General features: G+C 41.1%; 1 protein-coding gene across 1 annotated transcript in view; it reads right to left on the bottom strand.

Moving 5' to 3' along the window:
* chm (lysine acetyltransferase chameau) overlaps positions 1-26,497 on the bottom strand; it is a 212,117-nt gene that overhangs the window by 22,772 nt on the left and 162,848 nt on the right. Inside the window, exon 8 of the mRNA XM_083122504.1 lies at positions 7,702-7,795. Within this exon, the coding sequence (XP_082978630.1) occupies positions 7,702-7,795 (94 nt within the window). The remainder of the gene's footprint in view (positions 1-7,701; positions 7,796-26,497) is intronic.

The following is a 26,497-nucleotide window of genomic DNA, read 5'->3' as shown; positions in this document are numbered from 1 at the left end:
TCCGCAGTACTGGTAGCCAGGTAGATGCATCTCGAAAGGTAACTTGTTGATGATGTCGTTCACGAGTCCCTTTCCTTCGGCCACGTTCCAAAATTTCGGAGGCAGCGTGTTGATGATTTTGATCAGGTAACCTATGCCCTTGTCGTCGTTCACGATGAAGTTGGAAAGTTTCGTGCTGATCATGTCCACGATGCCAACCTTCTCGTTGTAGAAATTACGGTTGCCTGCATTCTCTTCGCCGGCTATCACCAACAATCGGTCCACGAGTTTCCTAACGTCGTCCACCCAAACGAATTCTTTGGGTAACGTGTTGTAGCGTTTGACGCCGCTGCCTGTTTTGACCTGGTTCCAAATCGGTTTGATGAGATTCCTGTACTTCTCGCCGCTGCTCGATTTCACCCTATTCTGCGAGGCGTCGTTGTTCTGGTACAAGGCATCCGTCATGATCAGAATTTCCTTGTAACTTTGGTAATCTTCGTCGGTGTAATCTTTCGGCTGCTTTTTGGCGACGAGTTCCCACAGTCCCACCGTACCCGGATACCTGTTCCAACTATCCTTGTCGCCTAAATTGACTTTAATGTCATTGCCTTCGAAGGTCACCTTCGATTTCCCAATCTTCCACACCACACCGCCGCCTTCGCTGGTTTCCATGCTAGGATACAATCCGAACACTTCATCCTTGTCGAATTTCCCCGTGCTCAGGTAGTCTCGTGCCAAAGGTCCCAACTCGATTTTATCCGAAGACGTGCTGCCTATGGCACGACGTCGTGCCGGTGCATCCTTCAGTTCGAACGGCGTCGAAGGAATGCTCGAAATGGGTGTGGGTACGGCGTAACTTTTAGCTGCGAGCGGTACGAGTTCGTTGATCAAATTTTTATTTTGTTCCGTGACACTTTTAATTTCTTTACCTAGACTGCTGATGGCATCGATCACGGGTTGATCCTGACGTTTCTTCTCTTCGTAGAATCCGCGATTCTCAGATTTCCAACCTTTGAAGCGTTTCGCGAGGTAATCGCGAAGCTTGAGATTTTCGTCTTCGATTTTTCGTTTCGTCATGACGTTATTTATACACGTCGTTTCTCACAACGTTGCAACGTTTAGAAAGTCGTTGATTTTGTTTCTGTATTTTCCGTCGTTGGGTTTCCTCGTCATGTCGATCGTAGCGAATCCGAAATCGTCACCGTTCCAGCAAGTAGAGCAGCAGCGTTCCGAAAATTGATTGTAGTTCATGTCTCCGCCTACGTAGTCATCGTACGCGTGCTTGAGGTTGGTGTGATCTTGACGAAACAAACATATGAAATTAGCGTTGTCGCGCACTAACTGTTTTGGAATTTTGGAAAACGTTTGAGCTAGGTAAAAGCAATCCATTTCTTTGTGACGACCTTGCGTGAAAAAGTTGCGAATTTCATTTTGATTTTCCAGGATGGCGTCGTCGAACACAACGACTGAATTTTCACGACAATCGTCGAGTGGTTTTATTTCCGAGGCGAACGTTGCAATGTCCAGACCATCGTACAGTTTCATCAGTTGCTGGTATTTGGATTGCTCCAAACTTTTCGAGAACACGTACAGGTGCCTGTTCTTCCAATCTAACCAATTCGGTGCGAGGAGAAAATTGTCCACGAGCAGTGTCGTTTTCCCACATCCCGAAGGACCTACGATCAGACAGCGGATGCTGTCGGGAAGCAACTCGCCGTTCTTTTTTTTTCTCGTTTGACTTTCCAGATCCGGTAGACGCTTCACCACGTTCCACGTACTCACAAGATCACTTCGTTCGCGTCGATCCAACTCTTTTCCGGAAGTCCCAGCCATTTGACAAACAGTTTGTCACCTTTCCTACGCAATACTTTCTCGATGAGGTACGTGTCGGGGTGTTTCGTTTTAGAGAGTTCCTCTTCGTAAAATCTTCCTTTCAAAATCTCGCCGCTACTATCTTTTATTATATACGTGTGTCGGTTTCCGGGTAGAACTCGAACCACCGTAAAGAGTTCCGTGCTCCAATTTTTTGTGAATCCCTTCTCGAAGGTGCGTTTGAATTTGCTGATCCTCACCTGGTCTCCAATTTTGTATTTAGCTTTTTTTGTCGTGGGTGTGTACTTTGGACAGTAAACTGTAGAAATTAAACGCTGCTCGTCGGACTTGGTAACGTCGGCTGGCTTCATGCCTATCGTTCTGTGTACCGTATCATTATAGGTGTCGACGAGTTCCGGCAGGATGTCGACCCATTTGTAATTTCCCCGAAGCGTGAATCGTTTCCACATGTGTGTTTTCAAGGTTCGATTGAATCTTTCCACGATGCTGGCTTTGATGTGACTGAAGCTCGAATAATGTCGAATCTTGTGTTTTTGAATAAATTTTTGGAATACGGCGTTGTAAAATTCTTTACCGTTGTCCTTTTGCAGAAACCGTGGTCGTCTGCCACCGCTTTCGCGAAAAATTAATTTGAATGCTTCCGTGACGCATGTTCCCGTTTTCGCCTTCAAAGGTAGAGCCCATGCGAATTTCGAAAATGTGTCTATGACGGTGAGGAGGTACTTGTTGCCCTTGTTCAATTTATGTACGTTTTTCAAATTGCCGCTACTCATCTCCACGAGGTCGCTTTGCCAGAGGTCGTCGATGCCCTTGGTTACCACAGCCAAACGTTCGTAGTTGCGGCGTGCAGGTTTATGCAATTCTTCGACGATGGCTTGCCTAGACATTTTTTCTTAGAGATTACGTTTCAAGAGAAGCACAAGCGTGATGGGATTCAAAGAGGGTGGCACTTCGCTCGTGTTTTGAATGATCAGCTTATCGCCGGCACTCACGTCGAAAACGGTGAGATCTTCGTCTTCGTGTATTTCATATATGTTGCGCGTTTCGTTTTAACGTGCCAGAGGAATGTTTCCTGCTTTCTGGACACCACGATTCGATATCAAAGTCATGGTGGGAACGCTAGCTTTTCTACCGTGAGACCAGTACGAAAATTCGTTTATCTGAATCGTGCCATCGAGGAGAAACTTGTAGTACGGATGATAAGGATGTAACATGTACAGTTTGTTACCTTCGACAAACGTGGAGATTCTTTGTTGATTGGGAATGCTGTTGATTTCGATGGCTTGCAAGGTGAACAATTTGGCGAATTTAGTGTCGACGCCGAGCAGATTACTGTGAACTTGTCCGAGTTTATTTTCGATGGGCAGCAAATGCTCGATTATGGCATCCGTTACGGCAGAAAACGACGGTTTGATTTTCACTTCCACGTTCAACTGCTTGTAGTTTTCGTTGAGTTCTTGCAACTTGGCACCGAAAGAGGCCAGCGTCGATTCCTGCGTGGATTCCAGCACTCCGACTTGATCTCTGATGTTGACGACGATGTTCTGAAGGTTCTCGACTTGATTCAATTTCGAGCTCTTCTCGGTAAGATCGTTCACGATCCTTCGCATCTCTGTAAACTGCGTGTGAAGGTCGGCGACGCTCTGGGAAGTGGGCAGCGTCGACACCAGCGAACTAATTTCGTCTCGAATCTGTTCCACGTTCGCCGTTTCCGTTTCTAGTCGTTTCAGCATTCGAGATATGTTTCTTTTCAAAGCGTGCAATTCTTTGGAGGTGGGGAGATTGGCCACCCTACTCTCGAGATCGCTTAATGAACTTTTGATGTCGTTCGAATCGGATAGTGCCGTCACCGCCGTTTTCAATTTTTCCAAATCTTCGCTCGAAGGCACGCTCGTCCGTAACGATTCCAAGTCACCCTGTATGTTGTCGAGTACGTGATGAAAATGAGCGAGATTCGTTTCGACGTTTAAATTTTCTAAATATTCGATCTTCTGCTGAACCGTGCTTAACGTGTCTTGAATGCTCGTCAACGCTCTCGCTTCAGCGTGAATATTTTTAATTTCTTCGTTGATCAATTCCAAGGACGCCTGAAGCGTGGCGATGGTGGTTTGAATGTGTTCGAAATCTTGATAGGCCTCCAATTGAATTTTTATGTTCGCGACGCTTTTACCGATGACCTGCAGTTCGTCCGACGATGGTAGGTTCGTCATTGTATCTTCCAAAGTCTGCAACTTGGATTTAATTTCTTCCAACGTGCTGGTGAATTCTTCTTGTAATTTGGAAACAACGACATGCAAGCGTTCTGCGTCTATATCGTTCACGACGGTTTGAAGTTCAGAGAAATTCTTTTCTATTGCGGAAGTTCGTTCTTCGATTTCGAGTTTCAATTTTTCCAAATCTTCATTTTTCGATTGAAATTGCTGTAATTTGGCCAAATCATTTTGAAGCGAATCCACGCTCAACTGTATATTTTGAACGCTGTCGTAAGAAGGTACGTCGACATAATTTTTTATGAGCGTTTTCAGTTCGGAATCGATTTTCAGAATGGGGTCGAGACATTGCGTTTGGAGCGTAGCGATTTCCGACTCTAAACTTTTGTTTAAGGTCTCCTGCAAAGCAATCAAATCGGTCCTCAACTTCTTAACTCGAATGTCCAACATGAGAATCTCTTCTGCGTGGTCTACACGCTTGGTGTTGCCGAAAATGTCGTTAGGCATTTTTGGTTAACGGTTATTTATAATAGGATAGACGATTCGTAATTCTACAAAAAGAGGAATGAGTTTGTCGTAATCTCCGAGAAGTTCCATGTAAAGATAATCTCCTGCAGAAACATCGTACGTAATGTTAGAAAGCATCTTGTCGTGCTTGATTCGAAAAATATTCTTGCCGGTAGAAATTTTGATTTCGCCTGCGTTTTCCGGATTCACGGTGATTTGAAGTTTCCCGTCGATCGGAATTTCGTAGAAATGTAAATTGTTATTAAAAACATAAAACATCTTGCCCACATCGTCATTCAGTTTCGTCCAAATGCTGTTGAGATGAACAATCAGTAAACCATTGAGTTTAGATAATACGGAAGGTAAGAGGTTATTGGAATTTGGTGGTGCAGTCTCCATGTTGATCTGTTTGCGGAAGCCAAAAAGATTCATTGTCTTTGTTAGTTATTTAAGAATACGGTCAAAGTTTTTTTTGTAATGACACGCAAAGTTTTTTTTTTGTTTGCTTGCGTCACAATACAGGCACGCGCGCGCACGTGTGTGTGTGCGACACATTGTTCCCGAAAGAGGTTTACAAAAGTCACGATATATAAACATTTGGTCCCACAGTTGGAAAATTACGATAAGTTGCATTCAAAAGTTTCAAAATATCATATAGTAGAATTTTTGTAGAGTGGGTAGGCAACACCGACGAGCCTCAAATAATAATTCAAGACTCGTCGGTGTTACCAATTCCTATTTGTAGGTTAGCTTAGCCAGTGAAAGATCATATAGTGGAATTTTCTTCGGATGGGTTGGCAAAACCCAAGCCTCAAACAAAACATCCAATAGAGTTGCCAAATATAAAAAAAGGCAATAGACCCCCCTCATAAAAGGCTACAGTAAAAACCCACAGTGTCGCCAACACTAGGCCCCCAACAGTATTGCCAGACATAAAAAAATACATAGGCCCCTCAGGTCCTTTGATAAAAATTTACAGTGAAAAAACCCAGTAGGTTAACAACACTGTCAATCTACGGTAGTGTTGCCAGATGTAAACAGAGGGCAATAAACCCCCCCCTCATAAAAGGCTACAGTGCCCCCCACAGTGTTGTCAACTCTACCCCTCAAAATATACATCATAAAAGGCTACGACGAGCGCCACAACCTTGGTGATTTTTTTCGGGTAAGAGTTGGCAACACATGCCTTACGAGAGAAATCCATTAAGGCGATCGAGCCTCACGAGCCTCAAAAGAAGATTCAGTACTCTCTATTTGCCCCTACTTGCGTCCAGATTCCCCGAATAATGTAATGTAATTGTTATCACCAGGCCCAGGAACATTATATAATTACATATTTTTTTCTTTGTAAGCAGCCAAGCAAAAACTACAATGTCGGCAAATGACGATGTTAGAAACCACATAATTCATATTTTTACATAAATGTGGTATAATGTATTGTTGCATTAAACGCACATTTTATGTTTTGTCTGACAAACGAACAATTTTGTTCATTCAATGAGAATATTCTTCAGCATTGTAGACATTTGAATGAATCTCTCGCGGCGAAAAATATCTTACCACACTGTACTAAAAATTGTTGTCATTCATGTAATCAGTTTATATCAGATTACGAATTTTCCAATGTAATTTAAGCACATTACAATTTTATTATTTGAAGAAATTTCTTAAGTTATAATAACTTTGAGAAATTATTTTAGTAAAGTTACATTTGTTACTGCCAGGAATCTAGAAATGACCACAGAAATTAAAAATAATACGCATATTATATATTTTAACATACTGACATATATTTACATATTTCAGAATATTTACATATATTTTTTTTTAAATATTTCACCCATGTTTTCTACACATGTATGAACATATTTCGCATGTTTTGCCTACATACAAATCCGGGACTTAGTTATCACATTTTAGGTCCACTTGCAAGTGTAGGTGCATCCCTATGAAGAACTCAAAATTATCTTAACATAACAAAAACACAAGCACTTCGGTATAATGCTATATATTTAACAGAAAAATCCAAGTCTCTTGTGATAAAACAGCACTTTTTACGGACATCAACAAACAATAAATCATTGGGTTAACCATTTGTCACTGATGTTTTAACATAAGCCAGAATAGTTTGGTGAACATTCTTTTTACTATAATTCTCGTAAAATGGGATTTTGGTTCCTGAATTTCAGTTTCCCGTTACAACTGGGGGGGGGTTCCTTGTATGGATGGATGGATTGATTGATTGAATTACTTTATCGCTTCTTGTACCACTTTTTGGCTAATTTGCGATGATGAGGATGAGTGATGATATGATAAAATTGATGAATGGACACTCACAAACATCCATGCCCAGGCCAGGATTCGAACCCGGGACCCCTGACGTCATAGCGCGATGTGCTAACCACTCTGCCACGGGGGCCGGCTCCTTGTATGGAGAATGGAAAGTGTATAACATACTACTACATCATACAATACCGACAAACCTTTAAGGGAGGCGAACAAGTCTCCTCAATAACGTTGCTTTAATCCTCGAGTCTCGTTTCGACGCTACCAGTCGCGTCGGCGGTAGAGCGCGTTTGGTGTTTTATTCGCGATGCCTCAACGAAGAGCCTTGTTTGCTTCCCGGCATGGAGAAGATCCAGACTATCTAAAATTTCAAGTTGAAACATGTCAAATTTCAACTTGAAGCTACAATCATGTAGAAATTCACGTTTGTTACCACTATTTTACGTAAAAAAAAAATAAAAAAAAACAAAAAAAAAAAAACACTGCATGCTCAGTTTCGAGCAGCAATAATAACAACAATAAAGGGTTTGCTTCGAATCTCATAGTACTTGGTTTCCGTTTTAAGCGTGGTGTGTCAAGGATTTCATGACCGTAGGTGTTATTATTATTTTTTAAAAGAATGATAGACTGAAAGGGGGGGTGTTATGACCCCGGGAGCCCCGTTGGGCATGCCAATACTTCTTGAAAACTAGTGATAATGTTCATAAGAAAAAAAACGAGGAGCAAAAGACCAATTTTTAACCATTTATTTTCGGCCGACCCTCGTATGACAAAATTGTGTGAACATAGATTGCGATAAAACTCAGAATCCTAATTAGCAAAGAAAAAAACCCACAGTAAACGTTTTATGCAACAACAAATCATTGTAAAGGAAATAGGTACTTACTGAAATCTATGAGTAGGCGCCCGTACCCTTGACGTTGGTACGGGGGAAGCGTCAATATACAGGATACGTTGTAATTGAGGAAAGAGTTCTTTTCCTATGGAAAGAAGAGAAAAAAAGATATAAGTTTATTTCTTTAATGATAATGACACAATATTTACTGTAGTAATAGTAAATAGAAAGAGTAAGATAAGGAATTTACAAACATTCTTTGCGTTATACTCTTTTCCCAAGTTTCAATCATATGTACACACACTAAAAATGTTCGACCTCTGGAAATTGACATCGATCTCTTCAAATTAGAAAAATAATCTAGCTACTAGGTGAAATTATTATTGCAACAGAATAACGAAATTTAGAAAAAAAACATTAGCTCGAAATATTGAGTGTCAAATGTAGGAACCAGGGTAGAAATTCATGTTCTCATAATCTACTACTATTTAATACAAAGGATGGTTTCACGAGTTTTTAAAATTCTAAAAGTAAGATTTTTTATGCGAGACGTCACACAACGCAAACTTTATGATGTAAGAAATATGAACTAACTCCACGAGAAGAGACAATAGCTCCTGATTGAACCGCTAGTCTAGAAGCCCCCCCCCCAATGAATTGGTTCATTTGGTTGAAATAGTTGAGTTGAGTTGATGTTTTAAGTCCACTCGTATGCACTGAAGGCTAATCGGGACTTGACCTACAATTTTTAAGTGGGATCCGAACCACTTATGCCTCCACCGTGTATCGAACCCGGGACTCCTTGATTACAAGGCGACGACGCTACCACTGCGCCATCGGGGAGGCCCTATTTGGTTGAAATAATTGTGAACTATATCCGGATTATGGACAACCATGGGCTGCCTCTTGTCCAGTATCTCAAGGAGCAAAACATCTTGGATACTTTGCTCTTCCACGATGAACATTCGGCCGGAAAAGTCTCCAGATTTGAATCTTATCACAAAATCTGCTGGTATCAAAGGATAAAGAATCGATACAGACATCGTACTGATACCATCTGTATCTTGTATTTTACGTCGCATTTCAGCTACCTTTGGCCAAACACGACCCTGAGGATGATTAGATGAAATTGATGAAGGAAAGAACACCCATGCCCAATCCAGGAATACTGCCGAATCTAATGGTGCTCAAAGCACTCCTCGGGCACGGAGGTGTCGATGCATTCGCACAGTGCGGAATTCATTCCAAAGACAACTTTTGCTGCTGCTAAGGATGGTGACCAGACAAGATGAGACTTGGAAATCTCTGGCTCGTCTCGAAATACAGAGGTGTAATGGAAAGACACCCAAAAGTCAAGCAGGCCTTCCCCGATGGCGTAGAGGTAGCGTCATCGCCTTGTGATCAAGGGTTCCCGGGTTCGATACCCGGTGGAGGCATAGTGTGCACAGTGGTTCGGATCCCACTTTAAACTGTAGGTCCAGTCCCGATTAGCCTTACTGTGCATAAAGTGGACTTAAAACACCAACTCAATCAATCAATCAAAATCAATGTCAACCTTACTTCCACGTAGTACATCCTGGACTGTATTTTGTAGGCTAACAAGGTTCTGGCGTCTGGACTCGCAGCAAACATAATTCTTTGTGGGGCTTGTGTTGCATCCTGTCCATGTGTATTTGTGACTGACGTCATCAATTTCATCCTATCACCATTCATCATCTACGCGGTTAGTCAAAAGTGGCAGGAAAGCGATTGTAGATCCACTTTATGCCCAGAGAGGCTAATCGGGACTAGACTTACAGTTTAAAGAGGAATCCCAACTTCTATGTGACTCCACCGTATCGAACACGGAAATACGAGGGCAAATCGAAAAGCCTTTGCCCCTATTTTTTTTTCAGCCAAAATATTAGTGTGATTGAGAAACCGAGATGTGCATTCAATGCAATAGGTTTTCTTGGAACGGCCCAGCGTTAACTCTCGGCCACGACGCTGCTGTCAGTTTGCACAGATGGTTGTAGTACTCAACACGTCCACGTCGTATGAACAGCGAAGTGTTATTCGTTTTCTATGTAGCAAGGGACGAACGCCCATCGAGATCCATAGGGAAATGCAGCCGGCGTATGGGGACAAGTGTCTCGCTTTGAGAAGTGTGCGGTGGTGGTGTTGAGAGTTCGAAAATGGCCGAGAAGACGTTCATGACAGCGAGCGGTCACAACGGAAAACATTGCTCACGGTTTTCTGGGATCGCCGAGGACCACTCCTGCTGGATTTCATGCCACGAGGTGACACCATCAACGCTGACATCTATCGTGGCACACTCTCACGTCTGCGAGCTGCCATCAAGAAAAAGCGCGAAGGGATTCTCCATGTGGACAATGTGGTTACCCTCCACGATAACGCCAGGCCTCATGTGGCAAACAGGACCATCGACAGACTTAACTCAGTCATTCGAATGGGAGATTGTGAAACATGCACCACAGCATGTCCCCAGTGAATTCCACGTGTTCGCTCCACTGAAGAAGTTCCTAGCAGGACAGAGGTTCATTTGCGACGAGGAAGCGAAGACCGCAATCCGGCAGTGATTCCACGATCAACCGGCCGAATTCTACAACAGCTGCATCTCCAAACTAGTGGTGCGATGGGGCAAATGCCTGAACCGCTGTGGTGACTATGTGGAAAAATAGTGCAAGGTACATGTAGAACAATTCCTATATTTTGACTTCCCTGCATGTTTATTATTTCGGCTGGAAAAAAAATGGGGCAAAGACTTTTCGATTTGTCCTCGTAAAATGAAGAAAATCAATGACTCGAGGAATACTTAAGAAAGAAATTTTCTTGATACCTTTCTCTGTTCGACTCCTTGTTTCGACGCTACCAACCCTCCAAAACAGAAGTTTATCCTGAGTATATGTAACCTGGCAGCACAGACTTGAAGAACTCCCATAGTAAGGTAAATGTAATTTAAGTAATCTATACAAATATCATACTAACATCTAGGTCGCGTCACGATTTTTCTTAGCCTGTCTCGTCAGATTCCTTATCTGTTCCTATTATTCGCATGAAGGGAAACTAAATATAAGGTGTTCGGCATGCTTGTACAATAGACAGGGGTTCAATTTTCTGGACAGGCGATCTCAGGGTCCCAGCCTCCCCTCCCCCTGCGGCGAGGGCGTGGAAATTATACCCGAAATCGAGAATGTGTGGGGTCCTACTTCCACACTGCTTCTGTGCCTTCAAGGCACTCGTGTCAGCGTCACAAATTACGAAGTTAGAGGTCCCATTTCGTCAGTCATCTCCATCGTCGCGATTAACTTAAGGTGTACAAAAGCGATGTAAAATAACCCAAATTGAGAGAATAAAGCAGCGCACAGAGGATACATTACTTGAAGTGTTAAAATGATTTTAGATATGTTGTAAAGAAATTGCAGAGTAACAGAACTGCCACTACGCATCGTAAGCAAAGAAGATAGAATTTCTTGGAACAGCACTTTGAGAGAGAGAGAAGGTGGGACAAGCGACAGAGTGTGAGAAAGAAGTACACACACAGAGAGAAAGAGAAAACGCAGAGAGAATGAGGGGGAAATAGAGGCTGAGTAAGAGACAGAGAATGAGAGACGGAGAAAAGGAGAGAGCGAGAGAAAATGAGAACAAGAAAGAGAGGACGAGAGATAGAGAAAAGCTACGGGAATACTAGAGACAGGGAGAGAGAGAGAAAGATAGAGGGAGACATGTAAAGAGAAAGTGAGGAAGATATATGAAGAGAATGGGGATGATGGTGGCAGAGTCTTAACACATGCCTTGCAATGAAGAAGAAGCACAAAATCTGGCCTAACTTCAACGGATGTCTCCTAAATTGCTCCGAACCTGCGGAGTACCGCTGCGGCATGAAGGCTGGCCTGAGAACTAGCTTCTCGGAAATAGTTAACATTCCTTCGAGTGCAGACTTGGGCAAGTAGAACCCAAGGTGGCTACAAGGTCGTTATGAGTCATGGGCCGAGGTTGTGACGACATAACTATAACCGCCTCCTGCCGTTCCAAAACAGCATTCTGTGGAGCAGCCTGCATCCTGTTTCCCACAGACAATGCCTATTTCGACTCCATCCTCCGCCATTTCAACGGTCCGACGCTGAGTGACTCTTATTCGTCTCGTCCCAAAGAAGGAGATGAATAACCATGTTCCACTGTTATTTCATAGGCGGTGTGACGTAACGACATGTAAATACAGGCCTCTTGAAGGAAGAATGCTGGTGCTACATTTGTGACAGGGGCGTCCTGGCAGCTTGGCATGTGGGTAGTGTTACCAGACGTCCGGAAGCATCTGGTCTTATTCATCTCTCCTTTCTCTTTCATTTTCTCGTTAGTTTGCAGTATATTGAGGACTAATACAATAAAATTGGTTCCATTCAGTGACCCCACCAGAGAATTTTGTTAGGTTGGCTCCAAAGTGGATGAAATTGGCCAGTCATCACTCGGTTTCCCCATAGACAATGCTTATTTCAAGTAAGACGCACGCACTCTTGTTTTGGTGGTTGTGGATACTCTATCTCTCTCTCTCTCCCGTTCATTCTTTCTCTCCCTCTTTCTTTTCATGTCCTTCTCTTTCTACGGCTGTCTTGCATGCATTTGCTTTCAGCGCAGATAGATGACGGGTGGACCTTTGATCTACGCCAACGAAGCAGTTTTCGAAATTTCCTCTCTTTCGAAAAATTACATCTGCTTAGAATTCCCTCTAGCATTGCCGTGAATCTGAGTGCGGTTTGATCTCGCTGTTGTCTATATATTTGCAATATTTCACCTATTAAACTATTTCGAATATCTAGAGCCGACCTTCGGGGCGGAGTGGTCAACACAGCGCTCTACGACTACAGGGGTCCCGGATTCGAATTCCGGCCTGGGCATGAGTGTCCTTGACTTTACGTTCGTAACAAGAGAGCAATAATTTGGAACGGTATGAGAAAGTGAAGCTGATCCTTGAAAAAGGAGAAATTTTGAATTTTCCCCCCCATTATTCTAAAAAAATCCATGAAATAACCTAAGCACCTTTGAGTGTAACTCCGGCAAAAATGTAATTACTGTTTGTTCCCAATAATATCGTGACTACAACAGTTACCAATCTACTTTGCACCATGCCACAAAGGCATATATGGAGGGATGTTGGAGTAGATCCACACATATTCTTGATCTTGGCCATTTTTTTGAGGTGATGTTATCAGCACTGTGCTCCGGCTGCATTTAATTTAGGATGGCTGAACCCAGAAAGGATAAGCCCGGATAAAATTTGACCTGAGATCGCCCACCCCAGGAATCGAACTTGGGACTCCCGCATGCAGACCGACAAGACCACCGCGACTCCCATACGATATTTATTGTCAAAAAGGGATAAAAATCACTCTCTTTAAAATGATAACTAAAAAAAGTTGGATTTTTTAAAATTGTAGGAAATAATCTTCCATCATTGCCCGTAAGGACTGCAATATTTTCTTTATTGTTTATTATTTTGTTTTATTTTAACATAATTCGGTGCATTAACGCGGGTCATTCTGAGAGCTCAATAGAGAATCCATTTACAAGTGGCATCATTCCTGCTTACACAGAAATTCATAATATATATTAATATAAAATAATGTGTAAATTCTATATACACATGCATTCCCTCCTCCATAAAAGTTCACACTTGAATAAAGTGCCAATACCAGAATCTTATCCTGTTGACGCCAGGTCCTTGTGCTTCAATTATCTTAGAGAAAGGTTTAGAATAACATTCAAGTGCCTGCGTGATTTTATTCATTCACACACCTACCCCACCAGTGAGGGTTGCTCCAGCGGTGAGCATGTGTTTATACACACACACAAAGTTGCAGGAGAAGACAGTACAGCTCTTTACCTATTTGTGCTCGTGTGGTTAGTCCTCTACGATGAATAACTCAAGGCCTCCCGATGACGTAGTGATAAATCTGTTGCCTTGCAATATACGGGTCCCAGTTTCGATCCCCCGGTAGAGACAAATTGCACAGTGGTTCGGATTTCACCGATTTTTACCGATTGACTTATCTGAGTATGAAGTTGGCTTAAAACGAAACTCTGTCAATGATTCTCGTGTAGGCGAAGGCATTTGACGGTGAGCTACAGTCTACTTCCGCCTACACGTTGGCGACGTCCATGACTATCAAGGTTTCCAGACCGGCAGACGTCTCGCGGAGGATATCATACAAAAAATGATGCCTCCTCGTACATATTTCCTCCCCTGCCTACGCAAACTCCCAAGTTCACCTCTGTCGAGATCTGAGAGACTGAAGAATTTGCAATCATAACTTTTGAGTAAAAACCCCGCAGCTCATCTTCATTTGAAGGCAAGAGGAGACTCTCCCGCATGCAAAAGCAGCAGTTCGCTCTGTAATTATGGGCCATCGCCCAACATCCTTCGGAGAGAGAGAGAGGGGTGTAAGATCGAAGGCTTGGTCTGGGGAAATTCCTTGATGCTGTGGGTGGGAGGGGTTCAGTCTCTTCTCCCGATCGATAGCAGACTCGTCTGTGACCCAAAGGACGAGAAGCGGGGCGAACGCAATTCAAGAAGAAATGCCCGCACAGCCGTGTTCATTATTTCCCGAATTAACAGGGTGTCCCGAGTGATGTAATGCAGTTACCTCTTCTTTCCGGGGCCATGCCAAAGTCCAGTGCGTAAGTGCTTCCCGAAGGTTCGCGACGGTGCCTTGTGCACAGGATGTCCAGGTTGTATTCAATACTGTATGTGAGGGAACGTGAAGAAGAAACATGGATAGTTCATTCGAATAAATGAATGTTCAGTTCAGAGTAAACATATTCGTTGAACCGTACTCAGGTCGTGTAATTTTGATGAAGGGAGCAAACCGGGAATGATTTTTATCCAGTTCTCCAACGATGATGATGATGCATCACGTGCTATATCCCGATCTTCGCCTTATGCGATTTTTTTTGTGACGCTTCTTGGACAAATGAAGAAATCCACACGTTTTAACTGATAACATGCGAATAAGATATGTTGTAGAATTAGAGAGTGAATTCAAGATGCTAGGTAGGTTTTTGGAGAGAATTAAAGACAAAGAGGATATTTGAAAATGCGAATCAAAGATGCTGGGGAGGTTTGCAGAGCGAATTTAAGATTATGATGAGATTTGTAGAGCAAATTCAAAATGATCGAGATATTTGGTGAGGGAATTGAAGATGAGGATATTTGGAGAGCGAATTCATTATGACGGGGATATTTGGAGAGCAAATTCATGATGATGGGGATATTTAGAGAGCGAATTCATGATGATGGGGATATTTAGAGCGAATTCAAGATGGTGGGGATACCTGAAGAGTGAATTCATGATGATGGGGATATTTAGAGTGAATTGGAAAGCAAATTCAAGATGATAGGAGGAGTTGGAGACCGAGTTGAGGACAGGATGCGAGATCCGGTCAACGATTCAACGATTCTAAAATTGGATTCTTACCTCAGAGGTGGAATCGTGATGCATTTGGATTCGATCGTCCATACCTAACTATGAACGTAAAAAGGACATGGTCCATTAGGCCTGCAAATGAATGAAATACAAGCATTGTGCACAAATGATCAGAGCGGAGACAGAACGTCCACGCAACATTCTGTTTTTAGTTATCCCACCGCGTGAAGGATAAACCTATTACGTAAAAAAAACAACAAAAAAAACCTCCAAATGGAAACCGCCTACCGCGTCACGGACTTAAACTTGGCAATCATGTGGGGGCAACTGCACATGAAGCTCTTGGGCGAATTGCAATGCGCATGTTCTATTAGTCGGCGGTGGTGATTGAACTCCCTGGTGTGCTGCTGCATTTAGCGTGCACAGAGCACGCTCCACTCGACACGACGGCCGAAAAGTGGTGAAAAACCGCAAAGAATGTTTAACGAGGTATCGCACTGCATTTCTGAAATTGAAATTCGCACCGGATTATCGCGATGGCTTAGCGAACCAAATTAAGGGAGTATTTGATCGAAGGCTCATCAGGCTGAATTTCCTTTTGAAATGTTTCCATGATTAAGTAATTTCCTCTTCTTTTTCTTGCTTTTTTTTATGTGCATCAATTGATACAGTAAAAGTGTAATTTTGGTTTGTTTGAAATTATCGTGTCTGCTCTTCTCAACTGATTCATTTTTAGAGGATCACACAAAACAGCAGCTGATAAAAGTAACATTGATTTCTGTGTATTTTGATACACCAAAAGCGAATCATTAGCAGTTTATGCACTTGAATGTGTTACTGGAGCCAACTGTGTCAACTGACGCACGAATAAATGAATTTGTAATTGTTTCTCCTTTAGCAGTTTTTTGTTGAAAGAGAAAGGATTTGGGATGTCGTACACTTCTGTTCACAGAAAGTGGCACACTCGTTTGAGTTAAAGATCAGCTTCGGAGCCGATCGAGTGTGTTCGGGATAACAGCACTCTGCAGTGTTGCTTACCATTCAAGTTTTTCACCGGATGAAGGGATTATTGTGACTAGCCGAGTGAAAAGAAACTGTTATAGGAAAGCCTTGCATTTTAATTATTAATGCAATGTAGTGTCCAATTTTAAAAGAAAATGGCAAGAAAAAATCGGGACAATAATCGAGATACTCCGTATCCCATAACTAATAATAATAATAAAAAAACCTACCTCAATCCCTTCGCTTGGGAAAAGCTGAAATTCATTTAAAAGCAGAGGGGAGTGGGTAGTGGTTCCATTACCTCTTTCCCTAGCTTAACGTAATAGCACTGTCGACGTTCACCAAGAGGACCCGGGTTCGAATTCCGACCTGAGCGTGGGTGTTCTTTGATATCATCATTTATCTTCTTCGTCGCGATTAACTAAAATTGCAAGAAATGCGACGCTAACAAAAATAAATCCAAATTGACATCCAAGATGCGGATGGGAGAAAATAAACAATCCAAGGCAATAAGAACATCTATTCTATCACGGCCCGAATGGTGTGACTTCAGGATCACTTTCGTTACTTTCTCTTACGTATGCAAACTGCTTTTGTAGCTTGGTAGGATAATAGATCTCCCATAATCAGTACAGGCTGGATGAATGTCTTCATATTTTCCTGAAAAATCACTCTTCTTCGTCAAACAGTTAGCTTAAAAAATGTAATTATGTATGTGCCATTGACTTATAGGATTCGTCGCCACATATCAGAAGCTAGAGCATGAAGATTATTAGGGTATGGAAACACTGACCTTGCACAAAAGCACGTCTTTGATCGTTTTTATTAATATACACACACAACATTAACTTCTAGTCTGTGAGCAATGTGTGCACAGCATAGACACACTATACCATGAAGCGTATGCTTTCAAATTAATGTAATTAGAGAGAAGGGACATTGAAAGTTTGGAACCGGACAGGTAAAAGTACAATCTTCATACGAAATCACCCTAATAGCATGATTTCACACCGCGGCTTGTATCCATGTTGGTAAAGCGTCAGCTTCGTAAGCTGAAATCGTAGGTTCGATTCCCCGTGTGGCCAAAGTTTTTTCCTTTTTCTGCCAAACGGGTGCCACGAAAGGTATTTCACCAAGTCACAGCTTTAGGCCTATACTTTGTTGTTGTTCGTGTGGCAAGGAAAAAATAATTATTGAAAGGACTATGCGTGTTGCATAATTTTGAGTTTGGAACGTATTTTTCTTTATTGCGTTGTTACGACACTAGAAGATCAAACGTTATTCTTCTGTGAAGGAGAAATCACAGAATTTAAGTTCGAAACTTTGGGTTTCATCGATAAGTGAATATTCATGTTTTCAGTAATTAATTTGTCACTTTCCTCGTTTCACCCCCCTACACCCCCCCACACCCCCCCACACAAAACACTGACAGACTGGTCGCATGCTCGATTTTATATCAGTAATTTCTGGAAGGGAGGAGAAATATGTTGGTAAAAGTTGTAAAATCAAGACATTTTTGTATGTCTGGGTGAAGGTGTTATTACTATAAATATTCGAAATTTATTTTAAATCGACGGAAATGATAGTCATTTTGCGTTTGCTTCAAGAACAGGTTAAAATGTCTCCTTGTTTGAGAAATCTATAATTAAATTTTAAATATGATAGTATTGTGAGTTTGACAGTAGTACTTGGTTTGTATTCTCTGATGAGATGTTGTTTATTACTTTTAGTATTATGAGACAAGAAAGCAAGTTTTATTCATGAGATGTAGCAGAATTTACCACACATATAGTAGCTGAATGCTCACAATAGAAAATTTCGTACGCATGCACAAGACTGTAATTAGAGATTTCACATGTATTGAGGGAATTACAGCAACCTATCCGTGTTAAAAATTATGCATTTATTGCTACAAAGTTGGATCTCGTCTCAAATGTATATACTTTAAAACAAAATGGTGGTGTGTGTGCTGTTGTCTGGCACAGAGATAAGCACACTGGATAAACTTTATTTCCTAACTCCATTTTAAATAGTATAAGGGAAAGAGACTTGGGACTACCCAATCAGGAACCTAGAATTTTTACACAATGATGGAAACGCTTAAATAGTATCTTTTCTTCATGATGCAGTCGCAATTTAGCTGTCGCTAATTTCAAAATGCGACTGCAATTTTGAGTTTGGCGCCTATCTGAAGTCATCAAGTTTACCATATTTGGTGAGCATTTAATTCAGACCATTAAAACCATGATATAAATTTGCATACCGTCTTGCCCCCTTTCTATCCAGCAACATGGGTTATTTTCACTTTTTTCATTATTGAACTATGTTTCTAAATGTTTCATGAATTTATTTAGAGAAACAAATTTCATACTTCTCTAGCTTAACCGTGCCTACAAACATTATAGAAGCAAAGGCCTCCCCAATGGCATAGTGGTAAAGTCGTCACCTTGCAATCGGGTGGTCCGGGTTTCGATACCCGGTGAACTTTATCTAAAATTGCGAATCTAAATGCTTTAATGACATCTTGGACAGTGGGCGGTGATTAACATTAACACTGGATTTTTGTAATCAAAGGGTCTCCGTTCGATTCCGTATGGAGGCAAATTTCAGTGCTTAAAGTATCATTTTAAGCCGAAGGTGACACTTCCAATAAACTTTACTTTTCCGACGCTGCGCAAAGAAATATAGGCCTAATACAATTTTAAAATAAAAACACACCACTGTCAGAAGAAGTAGTCATTTTCACCACACAGAAGCCACATTAATGTATAAAAGGATACCATATTGCTGTATAAATGCACGGAATTGCAATTGTTTTAAAAAAAACTTTCAGCTTGCCAAAGTCATTTTTAGGAGGTGACGTCATGCAGTTCTTGTTATTTACGTGTGAATAGAGGTAATATGATCACGTTTATTCCTTGCATTGGTTCTTCTTTCACGCAAATTCTCTCTTTCTGTTTGGGACGGACTTCGGTACCGCCAAAAGTATTGAATAATTTTCACTGCTTGGTCTCAGCTCTTCACCTGTGCAATCTTGGGTTAGGCGTGATATAAAGACCGGGATTGTCAATTTTGCCTTGTATTTTAAAATAAATTGCTGCAATTGTGACACTAATAAGGCCCGGAATTTTATGTAGCAGGACATGCGAAACATGAACATAAATATGTAGAAAAATCCACTGAAATATGTTTAAAAAATATGTATATTAAAATGTGTAACATATTTCGTGTCTTCTGTCATTTCTTTCAGGCCTGTGGTATTCTTAGATTCCTAAAACAGAAAGAAATTACACCACGTTAATTTCTTCTTATTTTTTTAAGAATATAGTTTTAAATAATAACTGCTAACCTGTAGTCACTATTCCCAGAATTAGCAGGAATTATCAGAGAAATGTGGTTAATAGTGAAGAACGAAGTAAACAAGGAGCCTTAATTTTTGAGGTGATTTCATGGCTTGAAACAAAACTGAGTGAAAATAATCCGATAAAAAGTACAATTTTGAATGTTTGTCGCACAGATTATATCGGTATTACTCAATGAAAATTAGAGACTTGGTGCAAATACCGAATTTGATGTTCTAAAAATATATTCTCTAAACGGAACCTTACAATAAAACATATGCAATTACGTAAATATCCGGACACGAGTATAGTGAGACCAAACCGTAAAGCGTTAACATATTCACGTTTCAAAATGATGGACTAAATCAACTGAAAAACCAAGAAACGTTACACTGTCTTATGTACTGAAGCTGCAACCAAACTTGTGAGGACTACACATGTGCAATGTGAGTCACAAATAACCCGACTCCCAGAGGCAAAGTCCCGCCCTCCGAACCGAGTCCTCAAATTACACTGGGACTGACAGAAGGCGCCCGATGATTGTGAAACGCACATAGCTTGGCACTAGTGGTGTCCGTTGACTTGTACGTATACACACTATACATTATGCAGAATTGTTTCCTCCTTCCCTTATTTCATTATTTTATTACCGGGGTGTAAGTAAGAAAAGGTACTAGCGAGAGGTTTAGTAACAAGGCTCAGACCATTCTATGTTCGGAGAGACGCCTCCGTCCTCCAGGTACATACCTGCGCTTTCTTCCTCGATGTTCACACACCAAAACCAAATCCAATACTGTTTTTGAAATTCCCTTCCGATCTTCTCAGATCGGTTCGGTTGCTTCGCTATACAAATTCCAATACCTGTCGATTCATATCCGTCTGTCAGGCTGGTACCTTTCCACGGACGAGGCAAGTAATGGAATTTGTAAGGTCTGCATTTCAAACCGACGAGAACATCCTGTCTCCGTAATGTTTCGTTTCAAGTACACCTTCTAATATTTTACCTACAAGTCAACAGAATAGTGTATAAACTATGGCAGTGGCGTGCCCCAGGATTTTGGAAAGGAGGGGGTTAGGTATACATTTTTTAGTTGTCAGCCCTCATTTTGCCATCTTTTCCTGCATTTGAAGTTCTTTTCTTTAGGAATACTGGGCCAAAGACGGAGGGGTTATAACCCCCACCAACCCCCCCCTTGGGCACGCCACTGAACTATGTATGTAATCTGCATAGGCAGGACAATGTAAACAACGAGAACTACGTTTATGTGTCGCAGCCTCACAGTTAGAAATTGTGGTACAATTTACAATATCATGAACGTTAAAATTTAACAGTCTGGATATTAATATAAAAAAGAAAATATATATTTTTCGTGAGTGCTGAAGCATTCATATCGTCGAATTTCTGTGCTATAGCTGGAATGGGAAGTAAACATGGCGTCGGTAACTGCTTCTTGGAATATTACACACATGCTGTATTATAAACACACACAGAGAACTGAGACATATATTAGAAAAGCTTTCAAATTTTAGTATTTTATCTTACGTAAAGATAGACAATGATTACAAATTGCAGTTGCGTACACAATAAATATGTTTTTACAAATTAATCATTAAGATTGCATTAATTACAGTTAATGGATTATTAATTTTACTTCGCTTTTCTGTCACTTTTGACAAATCGCGAAAGGCGATCAAATGAAATTGGTGAACGGACAATCACAAACACATATGGACAGAACATAACACAAGCTCCACAGAGGTGGTTGAGGAACAGGTGAAGAAGTTACAGTACGTACATAGAGAACACGAATCGGAAGGACCAAAATTCTGGTCAATTATTAAAATATTATCAGCTGCAGGTTGTAGTAACAAATATATACGATTTCGTAATGTTTTGACCTGGTTTACATTATTTGTGTCTATATCTGTGCATTTTGTATGTTTCGTTTCTTTACATTTGCGATATGTTGAACTCAGGAAAGAGGCTTAGCACAAAATCTCAGTTTTACGGATTAGAACTTGTATCAAAAAAATCAAAATTTAATATTTAATTAACGTTAGTAATTGTAGGTAGGTCTGGGACCTTTCTTTCTCTTATTTTATTTCCACTTCAGAATTTTTATTTCAAGTTTCACTTACAAGCATCAATCAGCGTACAACTGTTACCCTCCTTGAGCCTGTTCTGTGGACTATGCGTGAATTATCATACTCCTCATGCCGGTTTTGTTTTAAACCAAGTAACCATACAAATTAAAACCTGCGAATTGTGTAGCATGTAAGCTCGAAAAATGATGCTGTTTTTATTTTCCATATTACCGGGTGATCCGTTTGAGATGTCAGAAAAGTAAACCCTTACCTACAAGAGGTTAATGTAGATATCCCCGAGCAGTTTGTTGTAATATAAGCATAAAGGATGTAAGTTTCGAGTGAGTGGAGATTTACAGACTTAAGCCACATGGCGGCGCTAATGTGCATGGTAACAAAGGTGATGATCACGTCACAACAGCGCACACAGTATGTAGCATGGTATGCGAAATTTTCAAGTATTGCATGCATGCTACTGCCGCCACGCAGCTGAAGACTGTAAACCTCCAATCACTCGAAACGTACATCCTTTCTGCTTATATTACAACAAACTGCTCACAGATATCTGCATTAACCTCTTGTAGATAACGGTTTACTTTTCTGACATCTCAAATGGATCACCCGGTATTACATTTATGAGCTTTTAGCACATAGTTTACTTATTTTTGCACATAATGTAAAAATAGTTTTCAAACATATTCAGACACACATTCCATATTCATGATATTACTACATGTTCCCTTCATTTGTTAATACCTTTCCTTTCCGCTCATCTGTATTCTGTTCGTTTCGTACTATTTTAATTCTTGACAATACACAGCGCATCTGTATTGTAACATCCTTGTGAACAATTATGATACGTTCTACAATCCGTGCGCGTTGTATTATTATACTATTAATACAACTTAATAATATTCAGCGGAGAACGATGAGACTCGGTGAAGTACACAGACTCCTCTCAGGTACAGGGATAGTGTTAGGCAGAGACAATATTCACGGCACAGAGAAATAAAACCACATTACTGCAGTATATATAAACTGAAAGGTTTTATTCTTTATTTATTGCACTTATAATGCAAATATACTTGAGACGAAGCCGAGGATTTAGCTTTGTCGATGAATTGACTCAACTAAAAACGCATAAATTCAATGTGTGGCTATCGGCATGCCTATGATCACATAGACCTACCTTGCGCCCCGAACTACCACACCAAGAGATATGCAATAATAACTGAGCCAATATTTGCTCTTTAGCCTTTTATTTCCAAATTAATCCTGAGGCTAGTTTTATTATTTAACGTAGAATGGTTGCAGTATTGTGCATAGCATCAATGCATGGCTATCGGCGTACCTATGGTCGCATAGGCCTAGCTTGCGCCCCGAACTACCATACCAAGATGTATGCACAACACCCAGGAGTTCTTTTTAAATTTAAAAGTTTCGTCGATTCGTGGCGAAAGTGCGATATTTCTTACGCGATATCCTCGCTTTTATACTATTTTCGAGAACACAGATTCAAGTACAGATGAATCACTCACCACCTACAAAAGGATACTATCAACAAAACTGACACCTACACATGTTTAGAAATACAAATTCACATAGTTCACTCTCGCAAACATGAAGATACATTAGACTACTCATAATAGAGCATAAAATACAATAAACATTAAACAAAAGATATACATTATAAACAAGGTGCAATATTACATATAACAACACGGAAATTACGCTTTCTTTGCTCAAAATAAATATATTACTGACATATTTTAAAGTTGCGACGTCACATAAAAATATGTCATATCAAATAGAAAATACAAGCTTAAGCTTTCGCGGCGAAATCCATTGCATATTTTAAATGTACTCGCATTACTTCATGCGATATTGAAAGCAGTTTCAGACAGTATAAATCTGTCTCGGGGAGATGCATGTTCAGGATATTTACTTTTCAGCAATTAAAGCAAGTTTTATAATACATTGTTTCAGTAACAAAAAATGAAGCACATTTTGTATTTGAATTTTCCATTAAAATTAATGTCATGAAAGCCTACTGCATGCTATTTATCTAGATAAGCCGCCTGCTCAATAAAATTTGCCATTTCCACAATTGTAACTCCATATTTAATTCTATATTTTGATTAAAATAACTAAATATATATTTGCATATGTAACACCTTTTTGTACATTTAAATTTGTTCCCTGGTGATCACCATTGATAGTTTTTCAATTACACCATAAAACATACGACATGAATACTATAAAATTAATAAATTAAAAAAAGGGGGGTGTTGAGGTCTCGGTACACGCTATGAGGATTTTGTAGTATCACTAACAAACAAGCGTTACCATCTCTGATGGTAACTAGGGTAACATGGACATGCAAATATTTCTCATAAATTGAGTTCGAGGAAGTTTTAATCACTCTTGAAAGATACTTTGAACCTGTTCGCGGGGACGAAGCAAGCAAACGCCGGGTCCTTCTTGGAATATCGACGCTTCCAGTCGACATCGCATCGGGCAGTGTTATGGAACTTCACACATTCCATCCGAAACATTCCGGGAAACGCAGTTTTCGCACAAAAACTTTCCTTTTTTTCCTACGGTTACGGACACGTTTGCGTGCGTACGTTCACGTACAGGAAAGATGTGGTTAACACGCGAATTCCGGTTATAGGAAGTTCAAATTGAACGCACATACACACATACAATATATATTTGTAGCTCCGCTGCTTTTGTATGGAACATGACTCCACTAAGCTGGTATGGTAGACAATGGACAGGGTAATATAATGTTAAGATAAATAAATGTTTTACTCCCAATTCCAGGAATTTTGTAATTGTTAAGTATGCTACTAATAGTCTCTTGAAAAGGGGAAAGAGAATGCATGCAACACTCATAAACACAAAGACAGACATTATTCTTGGTTCTTTTGTGTGTATTTTCGACACTATCCTTAGTAAAATATATTTGAACTATTTGCTTTGCTTATATTTGTTGTTGTAACAAAAACTCCTGGCCCGGAAATTTTTGCCCCCCCCCCCCCTTCCTTCCAGAATGTCGCACCCTAGTTTACACATTGTATATAATTCGAGAAGACACCGAGAACGGGACATTACCAAGTTTTGTCTCTAAACCATCCTTAAGCGTGGTTTACATTGGTCGAGTAGACAGGAGATAGCTGAACTGAGTAGAGTAAAGCGAGCTACTCTCCCCGCGTAAACAACTTGGGATAGTACTGGAGCCAGTACTCGCTCCAGTAGTCAGGACAGTCGAGTGGCTGTCCAAGGAGGACAGCGACTCGACCAAGTTGCTTCCTCCTCCATCGATTTTTTCACTTAAACTCGACGGACACTCGATCAATGTAAACGCTTTTTGAGGAGAGTATAGAGTCTGTGCTGTCGTAGTGGTTTGTGAGTTTTCTTATTAAAAAGTCAACCATGAATAGGAGGTGATCCAGAGTGTTAAAACAAAAGAAACTACGGGCGTATGAGGCCATAAGTGTAGGAGATGAGACTTGGTGTATCTGGCGTAGGATAAGTAAAATTGAAAATAAAAAAAATTACGTTCTACGTACAACCCAGAACAATTGAAAATAAAAAAAATCAAGGAAATTAATTTTCTTTATGGACACGCCCTCGTGCATTTTTGTATTCATTTCTCGTAAAAAAAAAAGTGTGTAAACTGTTTCAGAGCTTTTTTTTTAAAAATCTTCAACGACGTCCATGGGTTCATTCTGTCAAAATAGCACCAAACAACTGCAGCCACTATCCAACTTCGCTAGAGTCAAGTGGAAAGTGTGTAAAACAGCTACTTGCCACAGAAGGGCCGAGTCGAGCAGACAGGCCAGTAACTCTCCAAATACTCGGCCAGTGTAAACCAGCCTTTAGTAGCGTTCAGTCTGAACAAGTGAGGGGGGGGGGGGGGAATACGACGCAGAATAATAGTACAAGTATACTTTTATTTTCTCTGGAGTGAGGTTGATTCTGGGTAGGATACTCGTCCTCAATCACAAAACGCATATCGGAAGGAACGGTTAACGCCCTGAGAAGGGCCACCCCTACCCCCACAATGCCGCGGGGTGCGAAGCGCATGGAATCGACATGGATCCCTGCCCACGCTATGCAGTCGGAGCGGTCGCAATATACTGCGCAGAAAGAGGAGGAGAGAGGGGGGTGGTTGCCTTCCACTATACGGCGTGGCGCGAAGGAAAGCTCCAAATACGGCATTCGCTTGCATCCGTTTTCCTGGAAGTTCGTGTGCAACCCTTTTTCTTCTTTTTCTATTATTATTATTCCGTCGCCGTACGGCAAGATGGATGGCGTAGAGGTGGGGCCTAGCGGCGGCCCTTCCACCAACGGCCGTCCACCGAAATCACCACCGCCTAGCAAAAAAGCACGCCCCAATCTTACCACGGGAGGGTTTGGAGCGAAATGGGGGGTGGAGGGGGAGGGAGGCAAAATCGACGTAGCCCATTTATTAAAGCCTTCTGATGCTGGAATTTCCGCTGTCGGGACAAGCGTGCATAAAACAAAGGCACCTTTCTTTCTCTCTCCCTTTCCTGCGGAATAGCATGTGCAACCGCGGACGACCTTACCGTTATAGAAATTTAATAAGGTAATGCTGCAATGACTTTTCAAGCCCGGAATGTTTTTGTAACAGATCATTTCCGGTTCGTTTTGGGCGAAGGAGGTCACGGCGCTGACCTCTGGCGGCACTCGCACGAAACTCCACAGAGGCCATCGGGTCGAGACGGCACCCACCTTATCTTCTCCCCTTCCAAACAATGTGGGAATTAAACTTTAAGCTTTGGGGGGATGGGACCACGGTTTAAAAATAATATTAAAAAAATATATATCACAGTAAAAATAACGAGTTATTTTGAGCGCAATGAGGCGTAGACTTTCGACCCAGGTTCGAGCCCTGGCCTGGGCGATTTTATGTGAGTGTCCCTGCATCAATTTCATCTAATCATCCTTCGTCCTCCTTTTCACTATTAG

The sequence above is a fragment of the Lepisma saccharinum genome, chromosome 5, assembly GCF_977018435.1.
Source record: "Lepisma saccharinum chromosome 5, izLepSacc3.1, whole genome shotgun sequence".
NCBI lineage: Eukaryota > Metazoa > Arthropoda > Insecta > Zygentoma > Lepismatidae > Lepisma > Lepisma saccharinum.
This window is presented reverse-complemented; position numbering and strand designations above follow the sequence as displayed.